Genomic DNA, 16,888 nt, shown 5'->3' on the forward strand with positions numbered 1-16,888 from the left:
AGGATTCGAACTTTAACTATTATGACGTTTGAATTTGAATATGGTTGAAATCTAACATTAGAAATATTCATATTTGAATTCTTAAGGTGTTAAACTATACGTAGACATAGTATAAGTAGAAATACAGGAGAAATAAATAGCAAGTCTCTATATTGCTGGAGTTGGAGATATTTATATTTTGTGGGTTCTTAGAAAGTGATGCAGTCCCTATTTATTTCTACTAGTGTTATATTGTGTGAACAAGGAGATATACACCATATATAGACGACCTAGACCGGTACAGAAAGATGCAAATATATTACTGTATACATATTGACGAAAAACAGCGCATGATATGGCAATACCCCGCTAACGTACGTAATGTGTATTGATTGAGGCGTCGATCGAGCGCTCTATAAATAGAGAGTTTGCTTCATTGGCCAGGGCAAGAGCAGCAAGGCAAGTAAGCAGGGTAAGTCAGTTCAGTTATCGGTGATGATCGATATATTTATATTTCTAATTCTTATACAATCTTACGATTTGTTAACTCAGGGTACGTACATAGGCTTGAGATAGTAAGTTCGATATATATATATATATATTGCTTTTTTTAGTTGATCTGGATATAGTGTGATCTTGCATGCATGATAAACTGCCACCTGATCGAGATGTGATCCAAACTGACGTACGCATAACCGGAAAAGAAATACAGATCGATCAATGCGAACCCAAAAACTATCGTAAAATTTTTAAGAAATAGACATCTAAGACTTATTAATTAATGTTACTTTAAGTAAAAACTTTTACTCCTGATTAGTATATTTGCGTGCACTTGTGCTGCTGTCGTTATTTGATGCCGTTTGCATGTGTTAGGCTTCCTTCAGGCGACGACACCAGCAACAAGAGATCATCAGTGGAGATGGCGACGACGCTGGCGAAGGTTGGGCCTTTCGGTGCGGGTGGCACCCCTGTCGACATTGACACACCTTGCCGCCAGATCACCTCAAGAGTATCAAAATCTGGTACGACGAAGATGGAATCAACGGCTTAAAGTTCAGCTACCTCCACGCCGCCAACAAAAGAAAGCTCACCACCACTCGCGTTTGGGGCGACGATAGCGGTAGTAGCGATGAGGTATGTATATATGTGTTCTGCATGCGTCTGCTTGCTTTCTGATTTGTTATTCTCCTCCATTTTTAAAATGTACTATGCCGTTAATTTTTTTTTCTAACGTTTAAACTTTCACCTTATTTAAAATATTTATATAAAAATAATTTTTTTGTTAGGATTTGTTTTATCATCAAATAAAATAAAATCTTAACTTATAATTTTACATACTTGCACTAAATTTTTGAATAAAACAAATAGTCCAACGTTGTGTGAAACGTTAACGGCGACATTAATTCTGAAATGGTGGGAGTGGTCAAACGTTAACTTAGCTAGTCCCCTGTTTCAAAAATGAAATATGTTTCTGTTTAAATTTTGTATATAATCAAAATTTTTAAGCACGACTAATATAATTAAGTTTATAGAAATAATAATAATATTTGTAACATTACATTAGTTTTATTAAATATCATTAATATTTTTTACAAGTATGAAGTGATATCGGTCTCTAAACTTGTCTAGGTATGTCATCTAGGTTTTGAACTCCAAAAATGTATTTTCGGATCTTCAAACTTGTTCTGATTGTCATATAGATCCAAATGAGCTCCAATACGATCCGTGCGCTAACATGGCTGGTTACGGTGGGAAAAAACTAAAATTAAAAAACATCTTTTCATAATCACATGGAAGCAGGTAGAAAAGACGTTTTTAAATTTTATATCTTTCTATGTGACTGACATATATATGGGTATGTAGGCAGTACCATATATTGCTGTGTTAACACATAAAGCGAGGTTGCTACCTGTTTGAACCTATACATCACAGGGCAAGTTCAAGTTTGAGGACGACCTGAAAATACATTTTAAGAATTTAGGAAACTAGATGACATATACCTACATAACTTTAGGGAGCGTTCTTGCACTTAACTCTATTTCTTATAACACATTTGTTTGGTCATTCTATTACATTTTTTCTATGAATAAATTTATTCAAATTAAGAAAAAAAATTTGGCTTAGCACCAAACTAATTAACAAACACCTTAATTACGTTTTGGAGCGGAGAGAGAATTAATAGTTAGCACGCATCGATAAATAAAAACACTAATATTTTTTTCCTCTTGCAGATTAATATTGAAGATGATGATGATTACGTGAATAAGCTGGAGGGCAGGACTGACGGCCGTACGAAAATCAAGTCTCTCAGAATCACGACGAAAAACAATAATAATCCCGATTGGCTCGGGGACAAAACCAAGGAGGGCGATTATTTCAGCGTGCCGGTGGAGGATGGCCAGATCGTGGCGTTCTTCGGCCGCACCGACCAGTACATCAACGCTCTGGGCGTCTACATCCTTGGTACCCCTTACCAGCAATCCACCCCCTAGATCGATCGATCCGTCCATCCACACACATATATTAATATAAGTAAATGTCTACTTACATGTGTGCATTAATTACGACAATAATCGTAAATGCACGCATGCAGCTAAGGACGTTCCGCCGTCAGTATAGTCATGCATGTGTGCACGCATGGCTCCTGTATTTTATTGGTGTGGCTTTCGTTTCCTTTTCATGTATGTGTGTACGTACACCAGGCGCTTTGTATCTGCTTATCAGCTGTACACATCGTCCGTCCTGGTTGTTTGGCTCGTATAATGCAACTATATATGTGTGGTAATGAATAAAATATCAGAAATCAGCAAGCATATGGTATGCTAATATGTTTTCTGAGGTATCAATCAACCCGTCTCGACGCTCCTTTAATTTAATTACAATTAATATACTACTTCCTCCGTTTTATATTAAATTGTCTATATTAATATGAAATGAAGGAAGTAAATTATATCCGCCTTTTATATATTCTTTTGGAACCCACCTCAACTCCCGCCCTGCCGCCTATATGCCGTCCAAAACCATATGCTCACGAATTGGCATGAGTATATATATATATATATAAAGGGCAATGGTCCGTTGCACCGAGCCGGTATGGGTTTTCTGTTATGTGGACGTGGACGTGTGGATGTTGTTCTTATTTTTTTTCCATGATGTTTTTTAATTATCCACTAATATGAAACTATTGAATTCTGTTGAATTAGTGATCGATATACACCTTCTCTTGGAATCAGTGAAATGAAATAACATTTCTTAATATCTAGCATTTTATTTTATTTTATTTTCTTGTGAAAAAAATCATCCCCGGAACCAGCTCCAGCATGACGCATCATCGCATATTCTTTCTTTTGTGCTTGAGGCACTATATGGAACCACAAGCACGTTGTCAGAATTAATCCCGCTGCACCGAATAATTAAGCTATCTTCTGGGCAGAGCGAATAAGCTGGCCTTTTATGGTTTTTAATTACTTGATGATTCCCCTAGCTAGTTGTAAATGCCTGGAAGGCTGGAAGCAGCATCTATCCGCCCCAACTCTGTTACTCCTCCATGCCAAAATACTTATCTGTCTAGTAATCAAAAGTTTTCCCAAAATAATTGTCACCTTAGAGTACTACCTATCATATAAACCACTTTCAATTTAAATTTCTCCCCATTCTACCCCTAACCACCATCCTACATCCAAATGTACATTATTTAATAAGGGGTATTATAGTCTTTTTATCATAACCTTAATGCATGCTAAACAACCTAGAATGACAAGTTTTATGGGACGGAAGAAGTATTTCAGTACGCTACTTAGAAAAATAAAGTATTTGTAGTCGGTTCGAAATCGGTCTTCTCAAACAGACGCCCGGTCTACCTGTAGGCCAAGGCCTGCGAAAATCACCGATTTTCATTGGTGCACGGCCGGTCTGCTTGAGAAGATTGAAGAGAACCCAGTGCCCCGCCCTAGAAAGAAGGGTAGCGGTAATAGTCAAGGCCGCCACAAAATTTTAAATCTCCCGCCAAATTTTGTAATAATATTGCAATTAATTAGTTAATTAATACATTAATACTATTAGGCACTAACAAACATTTAATATTGACATAATTACATATAATGTACAAGTGAAAAGTGTCGTCAATACGTTACAATATTTTTACAATTGTCATTCCGAATGCATTATCTAATTAATGCATTATGGCATCACGTTGTTCCACTCCCGAAGGAACTTGTACCCATCCATCTTTATGACAACAATCGCGATGGATGAAGTGGCAGAGATGCTGCTACACATTTTTAATGTCTTCATCGTTAAAGCTAGTTCGACGTACGATTCTAGGTAACTGCATGCACGAAAGAATGAAAATATATTAAGCTTTGTTCGGGAGTGAGGGTTAGCAAGTGATTAATTAAGTTTTAGTTATTTTTTTCAAAAATGGATTAATATTATTTTTTTAAGCAACTTTTGTATAGAAACTTTTTACAAAAAATGCACCGTTTAGCAGTTTGAAAAGCGTGCGCGCGGAAAACGAGGAGGGGGTTGGGAACAACTGGGAACGAACACAGCCTTAGTATATCATTTAGATGTGCAATTATCCATTGGACTTATACGTTGAGTTGAGAGACTTATATCCTCTGGGTTGGTCCTGTACCTCCAATTAACCCTAGAGAATTCGCATGTTTAATATCATTCTAGGTTGCTTGTGACAATTCATGATATAGACACAGAAGGAATTTGTTAAAAATTGCAAGTAAAAGAATTTAAATACATTAAGTGCGTTGAGTATTTCTGGCTAGTACGTATGCACTGGCAGTTTCTCCCTATGGTCTTACTAGCATTCACTTTTGTACTAAACATGTATCTATTAATAATATATCCATGCCAAGAATTGACTATACTTGATGGACGACATGACAACCGCTTCAGTTATTTCATCGGTGGTTCATTCGAACCATCCAATAAGTTTAGTTATCGCAACCAATCTATAAAGAGACGCTTATATTCTTTTATGATCCAGTCATTTAGGCGTCTCTTATTGTTAACTCTTAGTACTTTAAGTGTTGGTCGATGCAAAGCTTAACAAACTAATGAATAAACTAATGTAAATCCACCAAGTATAAATTATGATTAGTAGTAACTAATCATAGAGTTAAAATGACCCTTAGCCGACAACTAATTAATGAATAAACTAATGTAAATCCACTTGTACTCTCAGCCAAAAATTTTTTTATCATAGATATCAAGAAAATAAAGGGGCTACGCTTTTGAAGTTCCATTTTTAGAGTCACAACTAGTTTCATTGAACAAAATATAGATACAGTTGCATCCAACAAGCATAGGATCCAATCGTTAAGAAAAGATGAAAAATCACATTTAGGAAATACTATCATCTAGACAAAGCGACACGAGCGTGTGGCCAAAATATAATATTAAGCTAATTAGTCATCTAATTAGCTTTTGTAAGGCCTAACTGAATTAGAGGTCCAGACCACAACCCATAATTTTTCGATCGATGAAGATGTCGTAGATGATGAGCGTCGTAGTCTTATAAGGGTCGGACATTTTAGTTGTGTGTATAGTATTTTCCATAAATTAATTGCCAAGTTGTACTCGGCGGCAACGGCAGCAGCGCCGGCCATGGCTCGCGGGGTGTTGCAATCGCTGCTAACCAAGCGGTGTGGAAGGAGGGGATAGAGAAAAGAGATACGGGAGAGCTGACATATGGGTTTAGGGATATTTCTATTATTTCACATGATTTCTCTTTTCTTTTCAACCGAAAATTATTATTTGAATAGGTGCAATGTCCACTATTTATTAGTGTTCTATAACTAAAACCATAAAATCACGGTAGATAATATTAAGTGGTTCCAAGTGAAAAACTCAGCTAAAACTTAGCCCAAAAGCTACAATAAGGGTTAAAATACATTGCCCAAAATAAGATTTACTCGAAGTATTGCTTTTATTAGGGTCTAACTTGAAAGGAAATTCCCCAAATTTCGTCGTACTCCTCTGACGACTCCGATGAGCCGCCACCGCTCGCCGTCCCGGTCCCCGCTGGACGACGACGACCTCCTCGGCGAGATCCTTCTCCGCCTCCCGCCCATTCCCTCCTCGCTGGCCCGCGCTGCCTGCGTCTGCAGCCGTTGGCGCCGCCTCGTCTCCGACCCCGCCCTCCGCCGCCGCCTGCGCGCCCACCACCGCGACCACCTTCCCCTCCACGGCTTCTCCTACCACAGCGACCACAGCGCCCGCTTCTGGCCCATCCTGGAGCGGCCGGATCGCATCCCGGCGTGGCGCGTCGCCCCCACGGAGAAGCTGCTCCCTGGATGGCAAGTCCTCAGCTGCTCCCACGGTCTCGTCCTCCACAAGGATCGCGAGAAGTTCATGGTGCTTGACCCCGTCGCCGGCGAGCAGCACGCCGTGCCCTTCCCCTCCTCGGTGGAGGACACATCCGGGTTCGTCTTGGGGATGGTGGTTCCTTCACGCCGTTCTTCTTCTTACCGCGTGGTGGCGCTCTTCGCCGGTAGATCTACCAGCACAAGAGTAGCCGCCTATGTCTACTCTTCAGAGTCTGGGAGTTGGGGTGATTCGGATTCCCCCATCGCGACATTGGTTCTACCATCAAAGGCCAAACATCGAGCCAGGCATGGCACCATTGTGGGCAGTGTGATTCACTGGTTTCTTGATGGACACAAGGTCCTTACGTTTGATTTGGAGAGGCAGATTCTAGCCATCATCGAGCTGCCGCCGGAGGTGGTGAAGGATACGGATTCATTCTATGAATTTCGGTGTCAGATCATACCAGCACTAGATGATGGTGTTGGTGAGGTTCGTCTTGCCGTTCTAGCTGATCCTAACATGCAATTCTGGGAGAGGAAGAAGACAGGGGGAGATGGGAGTGGTGCCGCATACACATGGGTGCTGAGTTCAACTGTTCGGCTGAACTTCCCTTCCATTGAATCAATCAGGAGTGATCTGAAATATCAGGTCCTGGGGTTTGATGATGAAAGTAATGCAATCTTTATATGGGTGCAGAATGTTCTTTTCATGGTCTACCTCAGGTCGATGCGGAGCAGAAAGGTGTTGGATCATTGGCCCCCTGCTGACATCTTCCCTTACTCAAGCTTATAAATTGCAAGGTGTCATATCCTCTTTAGACTGACCAAATTATTTTTGTAATAAGTTGTCAGATTATTTTATCTTTTTACACATGATTCAATTTTGAAGTGGTATGTGGTCAATTTGCAAAGTATCTTCTTCTATGCCAAATAGACCTATGAAATGCCCACTTAATGATCATCTCTGTTTCTCCATAAATAACTAAATGATTTAGTTCATCCATTCTATGCATGCAAATAGATATAGTAAGTAACAGAATGAAAGGCTGGCATGTTCTGTTCTAGAAAACATGATTATGTGTCTTGGAGTCCTATTAGAAGTAATGAACCTAAATAACGAACAAAGCAGTGTCTCCTATGCTGGAAATTTTATTCATGCAGGATGCTGCCATTTTTTATATAGACCATCACCCTCTCTTGTTATGTGGTGTTTTTATTTTAATATAATTAACTGCATTTTCCTTTTTACAAACAAAATCAATAACTAGTGCATTTGTAACCTTATTATTGTAATATCATTGATTAGCACCAATACTCTGCTTTTTTTCCAAGAAAAACTGTTACAACTTTGTGAATTATGAGGTATATTTTGGAGATGATTTGAAAAGAAGACATTGCTACTCCTAAGTTTTGTTATCTTCCAGATAATTATTATGACCATGCGTACTGGTTATATTAATGATAAAGTGACAATGAAGCAATGCCATGTAGTTCTCTATCATTTTTGTGTAGACTATTACTAAATTGCAATCTATAGTAAAGGAACAGAAATTCATACTTATCAAATATGAACTTGACATGCCCAGCTTCTCTATACTGTGGGACAGCTTATTTTCTAGTCAATGAGTTTTGTGTATGCATTCACTCAATTATTTTGTCCTGGAGTAGAATGAGAACTGTATATGCCAACATTGTTTTGGTTGCTAAGGGTCTCTACATATTTAATCAGTTGTGCAACTTTGCTTATTTAAGTGACAAGTCTTAGCCTGCATAGCCTTCATTATAAGCTTAATTGTAGTATTATTGGACCTTACTGTACAATGTGACTGATCAATTTATGACAATAAAGGGCATCGTTTGTTCTAGTTTTGGACCTTTGGCATATTTTATTGAGTTGTTTTTTCCTTGCTTCTAGATGGCAGCTCGTTGGTGTATAACAAGATGATTGCACCTATGGTAGAAGATTATATTCGACCATGTAGTCTGTCAGAATGGTAATCTAGATGGCTGCTATGCATTTGGTAATAGTTGTAGGAGATAGTGTATGCCATTCAATGAGCTAAATTGGAAGCATGCAGATACCATGGGAAAATAAACTGTCATATTTTGTGTTGGCTGCTTATTGACAATATGATATGTAGTGCACTTTTAATCCCCTTGTGTTTGGGTGCCGACTATCAATTTGGTAACCATGTGAACCTGTGACTTGATGCTTCAATTCGTTGTGTAAAACTGAACAGCCAGGTCTGCTGTCGCACTTGATGAAGCTTGCATGGCAATATGCTGTCCATGAGTACAATGGTTTATATGACTACTGTTCCCTAAGAAATGTTAATGGAGTGATGCAGGTCTTATTGCTGATATGCTGATCATTTAAAGGGCACTGCATGTATGAACTGTGAAGTAGTTGTGTAACTGGTTGATTGCAGATATGTGATGCCACTTGTCTTCTACCGACGTCTAATGTGCCCTTGATGCTTAGATTGACTGCGTGTACGGCACTATGTGATGAAGCCTGCGTGCTGATCTACTATGCTGTCCATGCCTAGCTATATGAGTATAGCTGTTCATAAAAGTACATGTTCATGTAGATCTTTTGCATATGTGAAGTACAGCTCACTGGTTGCATCTCTGTGAAGCAACTTGAGATTTTCTATTAGTGTGCAAATGTCCCGTACGTGATCTCATCGTTTTGTGCCATTCCAAATTTGTTGGTGGTTCAAGATATGCGATTGCAGAGTGCTCAATAAAATTAGCTCCGGTGCAAAGGATCATTCTTTTGTGATACAGCCACGTCAGGGGGACAAAGACAACATCTAGCTAACTGGAAGAGCAAGTTTAGAATTGAGCATCTGCATTGCAGCACTACTAGTCTACTGCACGCACTTTACGAAAGCACCTCGGGCATTTCATTATCCTCTAGCTCAAAAGTCACGTCTAATGCCACGTGACACAACGACCAAGTTAACATCACCATGTAGGCACAACGACAGTGAGCCCACCCTCCAAAACCGTCAAGGAAGCAAAATTACACCGGTTTAATGGTTAGAGGGTCAAGATACTAGGTATTGTGATGCAGAGATACAAATTAAATTCGGGAAAAAGTACACCTAAAGTCCCTCAACTTGTCGTCGAGTTATAAAATCGTCCTCCAACCGCAAAACTGGTTACAACGCATCGTCCAACTTATAAAACTAGTACAAACTAAGTCCCTCGGTGGTTTTGACTCCGGTATTGTTCCACGTGGCGGCTGAGTCAGCGTGGGACCCACGTGGGCACCACATGGCAGGGTGTCCCCGTCAGCTCCTGCGTCTCTTTCCTCTCTTTTCTTGTTTTTCTCCTCCTTTCCTCCCTCTCGCTCTCTGCTCGTGCATAGGCGGCGGCGCACGTTGCCGACGACGGCGGCTCCCGGGTGGCGGCGCGTGGGCTCAGGGCGGCGCGAGCTCGCCGGCCTCCCCGTCCCCCTGTGCGGCGATGGCGGCGCGCGGCTGCAGCCATCATCACCGAGATCGATTCGACGCTGCCGCCATCAGTCGCTGCCGTCGGCGCGCTGCAGTGGGCCGTCCGCAACTTCATCCGCGCCGGCGACTGCATCACGCTGCTGCACGTCTGCCCGTCGGCGAGGTCGCGGCGGAGGCGGCGCAGCCTACGCCTCGGCGGCTTCCAGCTCGCCCTCGCCTTCAGGGAGCTATGCAACGGCATCGCGGAGGTAAACCAATTAATCAATGGTGGTAGTTGGCTCAACTCAAAACAAAGAAAGAATCAATCATCTTGTTAATTGTGAAATAGTATGCAGGCGAAGGTGGAGATAGTGGTTAGGAAGGGGGAGGTCGGGGAGACGGTGTTGGCGACGGTAAACCAGCTCACCGCCACCACGCTCGTCATCGGTCTCCACGACAAGAGCATGTGGCGTGTCGGAATTTTATTTGCCGTGGCCGCGGCGGCGGGCGGCATCGCGGGGTGGTCGGCGCTTGAGCTGCTGGAGCATGGCGACGACGACTGGATTCCGACCTTCCCCAGCTCAAGGCTCAGCCTCGTGGTCGCCATCTCCGCCTTGTCCTCCTGCTCGCCCTCGCCGCCGCCTCCTGCCGACATAGCACAAACGAAAATCAAGCCCAAGGCGTTCGATGTGCATGTGATAGACGGCGGTAGGCAAGGTCGTCGCGCGGATTTACTACTACTCACCTGCGTAGCATGCGGAGGCGGCGAGGCCTCGTGTTGTCCGGGTGTGGCGCCGGCCATGTCCGCGAGAGCCATGGCGGCGTCGAGCTGAGCGGATTGAACGCCATGGCAGCGTCGAGTCTTGGAGCATCCTGGGCGCGGTGAGTGGATTGACGGTGATGGTGGCGGCGTATTGGGGAGGCACATCGGAGCGGGGAAGGGATGACCCAGTCACGGGGGGAGAGGAGCGTGGAATCGACGGCGGCGTCGAGGGCGTGGACCTGGCCGACCCCCTCGTAGCCTGCAACGACGGCGGGGAGGGGAGGGCGAACAGGGTAGACGCCCTCGACGCGGTTGAGGTCGGAGGGGTTGATGGGGGCGGCCAGCATCCGCACGCACACATCGCGGTTGTCAATCTCCGCCGCGGCAACTCAGCCACCCTGAGGACTTTGTCGGGCGGGCCGTGGTGGTCGTAGAGGACGGCTATGGCGGGCGGGGACATCGAGGCGCCTCGCCCTCGCCGTCGTCGTTAGTCGCTTCGTCGTTGACGCCACGGCGGCGGCATTGCCTTTGCCCGTCTCGGCGCAGGTGGAGGCGGCGTCACCGCGGTCGGCCGCAGACGACGTCGTCGCCGCCGTCACCGCCGCTGCGTCGCCTGTCGCCGGCCGCTGACGCCCTCCTTTCCCGCCTCGCCTCCTGACCTCCTCTAGTTGTGTCGACGATATAGATGGCCAAAAGGCCCAAGGCCCGACGACCCGGCTCACGGCATGGCGTTTTAGCCCAGCCCAAGCACGGCACGGCCCGTTAGGGGTCGGGCCATGCCGGCCTGGCCCGACCACCGGGTCGTGCCTGGACCTCTCCACCAGCACGGCACGATAGGCCGCAGGCCAGGCCCGACACATAAACTATAGGAAGTAAAAATAAACATATTATATGCTACGGTAGAAAGAATAGGGATGTAAAATAAACTTATTTAGCTATATATATATATATCAGCCCAAAGAGGAGGGACGGAAAATAGACTTATTTTCGCTATAAATATGTCACAGCCCAAAGAGGAGGGACGGAAAATAGACTTATTTATAAAAAGGCATGATGGGCCACCGCACCTTCAGGCCGGCCTGGCACGGCCCGACGGCTAGTGGGCCATGCCTGGGCGAGACGCGCAGCCCATGGGCCGACACGGCCCGGCACGAAGTGCCGATCGGGCCGTGCCGGCCCGATGGCTGGTGGGCCGTGCCGGGCGGGCCTTTTGGCCATCTATAGTCGATGAAGCTACCGCCATCCATGATGCCCATGGGAAAAATGAGAGGAGGAAGGGAGAGAAGAGGGGAAAGACAGGGGGTGACATGGACACCCTGACATGTGGGGCCCATGCTGACTCAGCCGCCACGTAGGACAAAAACGGGGTCAAAACCACCTAAGGATCTAAAATGAACGGTTTTGTAAGTTGAGGGATGTAAGATATCTGATTTTGCGGTTGTGGGACGATTTTGTAACTCGATGACAAGTTGAGGGACCTTCGGTGTATTTTTTCCTTAAATTCGGCCACTAATTAAGGGAGGCAAAATGAACTTATTCCTTTTCCATTCACACCAGGAATAAGTCCATTTTGCCTCCCTCATCTCTTGCGCTTGCGTGAATAACCTCCCTCAACCGGAAAACCGGGTATAATGCCTCCTCCTCTGAAAACCAGAATCACCTCCCTCGGTGGTTTTGCTGGTGGTTTCGTCCGACGTGGCGTGTTGACCCGGTTGACAAGCTGACTCAGCATGGTTGGACCCACATGTCAGTGTGTAGCTCTCTCTCCCCCTTATCTCTCTGCCCCGGCCTTTCTCTCTCTCCTCATCTCTTGCGCGTGGGAACAGCGGTGGGGAGCGGCGCATGCGGTCGGAAGCCGTGGTGGTGGCACCGTGGACGGCGGTCGGAAGCGGTGGCGCCGGGGACGGCGGTCGGAAGCGGCGGCGGAGGCGGCGGCAGTGACGGTTGGGACGGCGGTCGGGAGCGGCGGCAGTGACGGTTGGGACGGCGGTCGGGAGCGGAGAAGGAGGCGGCGGCGGTGGCGGTGGGGACAGCGGTCGGGAGCGGAGAAGGAGGCGGCGGCGGTGGCGGTTGGGATGGCGGTCGAGAGCGAAGACCTCCCGGCGCCTGGCGAGCTCCTCCCACACCGCCGCCGCTCACGGGGAGAGGATCTCGCCGGCCTGCTGCCACCGCCGCGTTTCCCCCTCCGATCCGCCACCACCGTCGCCGCCCGATGCCTCCCTCGCCACCGCCGCCGCCCGCGGGGAGAGGATGTCGCCGGGAGGTCGCGCGCTGGGAAGGGAGCTCGCCGGTCGGCCGCGCACAGGTAGAGGAGCTCGTCGGCTGGCTGCGCGCGGGGGAGGAGCTCACCGGTCGGCCGCGTGTTGGGGAAAAAGCTCGCAAGGTGGCCGAGCGCTGTGGAGGGAGCTCGTCAGGGCGGCCTGTTGCTGTTGCTGCTTCCACACCGCCGCCGCTACCATCTCCACTCCATGACCACCGCAGGCGCTGTATGCTGCTTCGGCCGTCCCCACCGCCATTGCCGTTCCAACCGCCGCCACCTCCTTCTCTGCTCCCGACCGCCGTCGTCACTGCCACCGCCGCCGCTCCCGACCGCCGTCCCAACCGTCACTGCCGCCGCCTCCGCCGCTGCTCCCGACCGCCGTCCCCAGCGCCACCGCCGCCGCTTCCGACCGCCGTCCCCGGCGCCACCGCCACGGCTTCCGACCGCCTGCGCCGCTCCCCACTGCCATTCCCACGCGCAGATGAGGGAGAGAGAGAAAGGCCGGGTAGAGTGATAAGGGGGTGAGAGAGCTACACACTGACATGTGGATCCCTCCACGCTGAGTCAGCTTGTCAACCAGGTCAACACGCCACGTCGGATGAAACCGCCAGCAAAACCACTGAGGGAGGTGATTTGCTCTGGTTTTCAGAGAAGGAGGAGGCATTATACCCGGTTTTCCGGTTGAGGGCATACAAGCGCAAGAGATGAGGGAGGCAAAATTTACTTATTCCTTCACACCACCGTACTTAGGTGTAAGGCTGGGCCTTAATTGGGTTGAGATGAGCTGGCCACACGCTCCCCTTGTGAACTCCGCCGACATCCGGTCGATCCCCTTCCACGGAATAGGACGGTGGTCGCAAGGTTCGATCAAGCTTCCTCCTCTTTGCACTTTGCTTGCTGGTTTTGAGTTTTGGATTCCTTCCGTTTGCGTCTGGATTCATTGATGGCGGCGGCGACGGGGTACGGTGACGCCCCGACCGCCGACAATCTGGCCGCGTACGACCAACTGCTCGGCCTCCGCCACACTCGCCACATGGCGGAGGTCTTCGCCGTGCGCCTGCCGGACGCCGCCGGACTCCGCAGGCCGCCGCCCTGCGGCACCATCAGCTTCTGCGGCGGCAACCACTGCAACGACGTCATCTACAGCCGCAGCCGTACGGACGACTCCACCTACCCACCGCCCTGCGACACCCATGTAAAACTTCCACCTTGTAGGCAGCTAGGTAATCTCATTCAGAAACCGGCTTTCATGCATAAACCATCACACTTAATTTGTTTCTTGCTTTCAAATTCTGAAATATAATATATCTATAATAGTCAAAACTGTAAAACAGAGTCTAATCCTGCATAATGTGTAACATGACCCTAGGAAATGAATCCACAAGACTAATATTCCGATCGAATGACCAGTGATTCCGAATGAGCAATTCAGGATTTGTGTAGCTCCTCAATATGTTCCGGACCTGTAATTGTTGGTGCTGCATATACATTGTTTGTTTTCTTATTTAGTGCAAATGAAAACCTCAAAATTTATGAAATCGTATTTACAACTAGCATTCGTATTAATCAAGAAAGAAATAGAGATTAATTTTAGTTTTTAACCCAAGTTTTGTTTTGGTTTAGCATATTTTCACTCTGAACACCCTTTTTAAACATCTTCTTGATTCACTTTAGTCCCATTTTCCTGAATACCCTTTCACTTTGGGTATATAAAGGACACCAATGCAACGGCATTATCGAGATGAGCATGACCAAGGTGCAGTTTGTAGGATCGAATCACAATAACTAAGCCAACCAGAAGGGGTGAATGGTTGGTATACCAAAAAACCGAAAACTTTTAGCGGAAATAAAAGTTACCCTCGAAATCGACGGAAGTCGGTCTGACCGAGATTGATCTGTCGGTCTGACCGAGTGGTGCCGTCGGTCTGACCGAGTTTAGATCTCCAGTCTGACCACCGAGATCAGCTGCCGCTCGCTGTCGCCGCCGCCGGTCTGACCGCCTCGCCACCGCCGGTCTGACCGCCGCTTGCCTCCGGTCCGACTGCCGGTATATCGCCGGTTAGACCACCGAAACCCGGTGAAACACAAATCGAAGAACTCTTAAAGTATATGACGACTTTATTGATTCTCTCTGTGTTTACAAAGTGCACCAACAGCACTCCCTACAAAAATTTTGACTAAACTCGAAACCCTAACTCAAAACTCAACTCAATTGCTCTCAAAAGCGATATCGGGAAGCATCACGCTCCCCCTCTATTTATACCCGAGGTAGGCAGTCTAAAGCCACGAACCAAACTCATACTAGGAGTGCTAAACACCTTAGGAAACCCTCTAGTACAAGAAACAAACTTTACATAACCACTCATACCAAATTTGGACTCCTTCCGAACTCGACTCCGCATCTCATATGCACACAATAACTCCATTGTATGCTATATGGAATCTCCATCAACCATGTGCATCAACTCTAGCCTAAGTATCCCGCATGATCTCTAACCACCACGGACGTCGTCTTATCCCCAAGCTGAGTCCCGGTCCATCACCGCAAATACTCTCCCGAGGCATCGAGTCACCTACACATAAAATAAACAAAGAAACCATATTCCGAGACCAAGCTATCACAACTTGACTCATTAGCAGCAAACAATCGTATAGTATCCATCTAGAAGCCATAATCATGAAATAATCACGGATATCCAAACAAACAACCCGAAACCGAAACCAACACAGCGTCGGCCGGTCAGACCGCGGGCTGGGCCGGTCTGACCGCGCGATACACGCCGGTCTGACCGGCAACCAGAGCCCGGTCTGACCAGTCACATGAAATAACAGAACCTGCGATTCACCTATAAATCCAATCATCTCCAAAACCACTTCGTGAATAAATTCTAAATATCAAAACCAATAATCTCCAATGCCAATTGTTCATCACAGAATAATAATCAAAAACACCTTTGATTTTACAATCTCCCCCTTGATGAACACATTGGCAAACCCATCAAAAATGTTTTGGTGTTTGGAAGAAAAAATAAAAATAAAAGTGGTAAAAAGCACACTTCGTACAAACGTACACATCGTGCTCGAAAATTCAAAAATACAAAAGAAAACTTCTCCCCCTTTCTAAAAGAAAGAAATTCCCAATTGAACCAAAAACATGCTCTTCTTAAAAAAAAAAACTCTTCGCTTCTCCAAAAATTCACCTTGCTTCTTTAAAACTCATCTCTTCTCCCTCTTTTGACAATGATTTCATCAAGTATAGGAATTATGTTCTTTAAAGTATAAGAGCTTAGCATATATATAGCATATCAAGTCATGTATTGCAATAAAAAGAAGATAAACCCATTTATAACATAACAAGCATGCATTAAAGTATAACCATGAAACAAAGATTTTACAATTAAGCTTGAATCATCAATCAAAATTCATGATTTCATACGATTTATAATGCAATATCTTAACAAGCACATAGGTTGAAGAATAAACACTAAACACATATACCTATTGCATTTATCACTCTTTCTCAAATAACCTTTAGCACAAAACAACAAAGAGAATTTTTGAACTTTTTTTTTTCTTGAGCCTTTTTCTTATATTTTTCTCTTTTATTCCAGGTACGTCCCAGTCATCAAGACTGTTTCTAGGGATTCGGCACCCATTATTTTGCTCACATCGAATACGTCCTTGTCATCAAGACTGTTTCCAAGGATTCGGTATTCATTTTTTTCATATTTTTTATTCTCTTTTTCACAATGAGCAATTAAAGCTATTTGAGGAATAACAATTCAATAAAGCATATATATAGAGCATTTATAAATCAAACCATATACTAGCATCAACATTCCATATTTACTTAATTCAAGTATAGAATTTAAGTGTCATGCATCATCGCCCTTAAAAGCAAAATCTAAATCTCATGAAAAGACTAGAATACATACAAGCTATGCTAGAGACAAATAAACCTTCAAAATATTGTTAGCATGCACAAGAAAATACCATATGCATAAACAAAGCTCTATTTTCTCAATTTTTCTCATTGTCATATTATTGCTTGATAAAACCATGAGGTACAAACTCCCCCTCAAACCATGCCAAAAGGATGAATTATTCCCAATTCACCACGAAG

The 16,888-nt window shown here is 45.4% G+C and overlaps 3 protein-coding genes, 1 long non-coding RNA gene and 1 pseudogene across 6 annotated transcripts; 4 read left to right on the forward strand and 1 right to left on the reverse strand.

Moving 5' to 3' along the window:
• Positions 1-328: 328 nt before the first annotated feature.
• Positions 329-2,823, forward strand: LOC127755331 (uncharacterized). Its single transcript, XR_008013000.1, has 3 exons — positions 329-451; positions 853-1,113; positions 2,211-2,823. It is a non-coding gene; the product is annotated as an uncharacterized LOC127755331 (long non-coding RNA).
• A 3,103-nt stretch (positions 2,824-5,926) lies between these two features.
• LOC127753782 (putative F-box protein At3g16210) lies at positions 5,927-8,479 on the forward strand. Of its 2 annotated transcripts, XM_052279208.1 has the most exons (3): positions 5,927-6,882; positions 7,000-7,103; positions 8,218-8,479. In XM_052279208.1, the coding sequence occupies exons 1-2, from the start codon at positions 5,986-5,988 to the stop codon at positions 7,093-7,095; spliced, it is 993 nt and encodes a 330-aa protein (XP_052135168.1). In that variant the 5' UTR covers positions 5,927-5,985; the 3' UTR covers positions 7,096-7,103; positions 8,218-8,479. The 2 variants fall into 2 exon arrangements, with proteins under 2 accessions (XP_052135168.1, XP_052135167.1); XM_052279207.1 differs by having other exon boundaries at positions 5,927-7,103.
• LOC127754631 (uncharacterized) lies at positions 8,306-10,209 on the forward strand (the record flags this gene model as incomplete). Its single annotated transcript, XM_052280204.1, has 3 exons — positions 8,306-8,342; positions 9,836-10,011; positions 10,099-10,209. Coding segments are annotated over exons 1-3 (324 nt in total), but the record flags the coding sequence as incomplete, so codon positions are not given.
• A 114-nt stretch (positions 10,210-10,323) lies between these two features.
• Positions 10,324-10,965, reverse strand: LOC127754261 (enoyl-[acyl-carrier-protein] reductase, mitochondrial-like; annotated as a pseudogene).
• Positions 10,966-13,561: 2,596 nt separating this feature from the next.
• Positions 13,562-16,558, forward strand: LOC127755308 (uncharacterized). 2 transcript variants are annotated; one of them, XM_052280962.1, is made up of 2 exons: positions 13,562-13,988; positions 16,377-16,558. In XM_052280962.1, the coding sequence occupies exons 1-2, from the start codon at positions 13,709-13,711 to the stop codon at positions 16,541-16,543; spliced, it is 447 nt and encodes a 148-aa protein (XP_052136922.1). In that variant the 5' UTR covers positions 13,562-13,708; the 3' UTR covers positions 16,544-16,558. The 2 variants fall into 2 exon arrangements, with proteins under 2 accessions (XP_052136922.1, XP_052136923.1); XM_052280963.1 differs by having other exon boundaries at positions 13,562-13,960.
• Positions 16,559-16,888: the final 330 nt, after the last annotated feature.

Source organism: Oryza glaberrima, chromosome 11, assembly GCF_000147395.1.
Source record: "Oryza glaberrima chromosome 11, OglaRS2, whole genome shotgun sequence".
Lineage (NCBI taxonomy): Eukaryota > Viridiplantae > Streptophyta > Magnoliopsida > Poales > Poaceae > Oryza > Oryza glaberrima.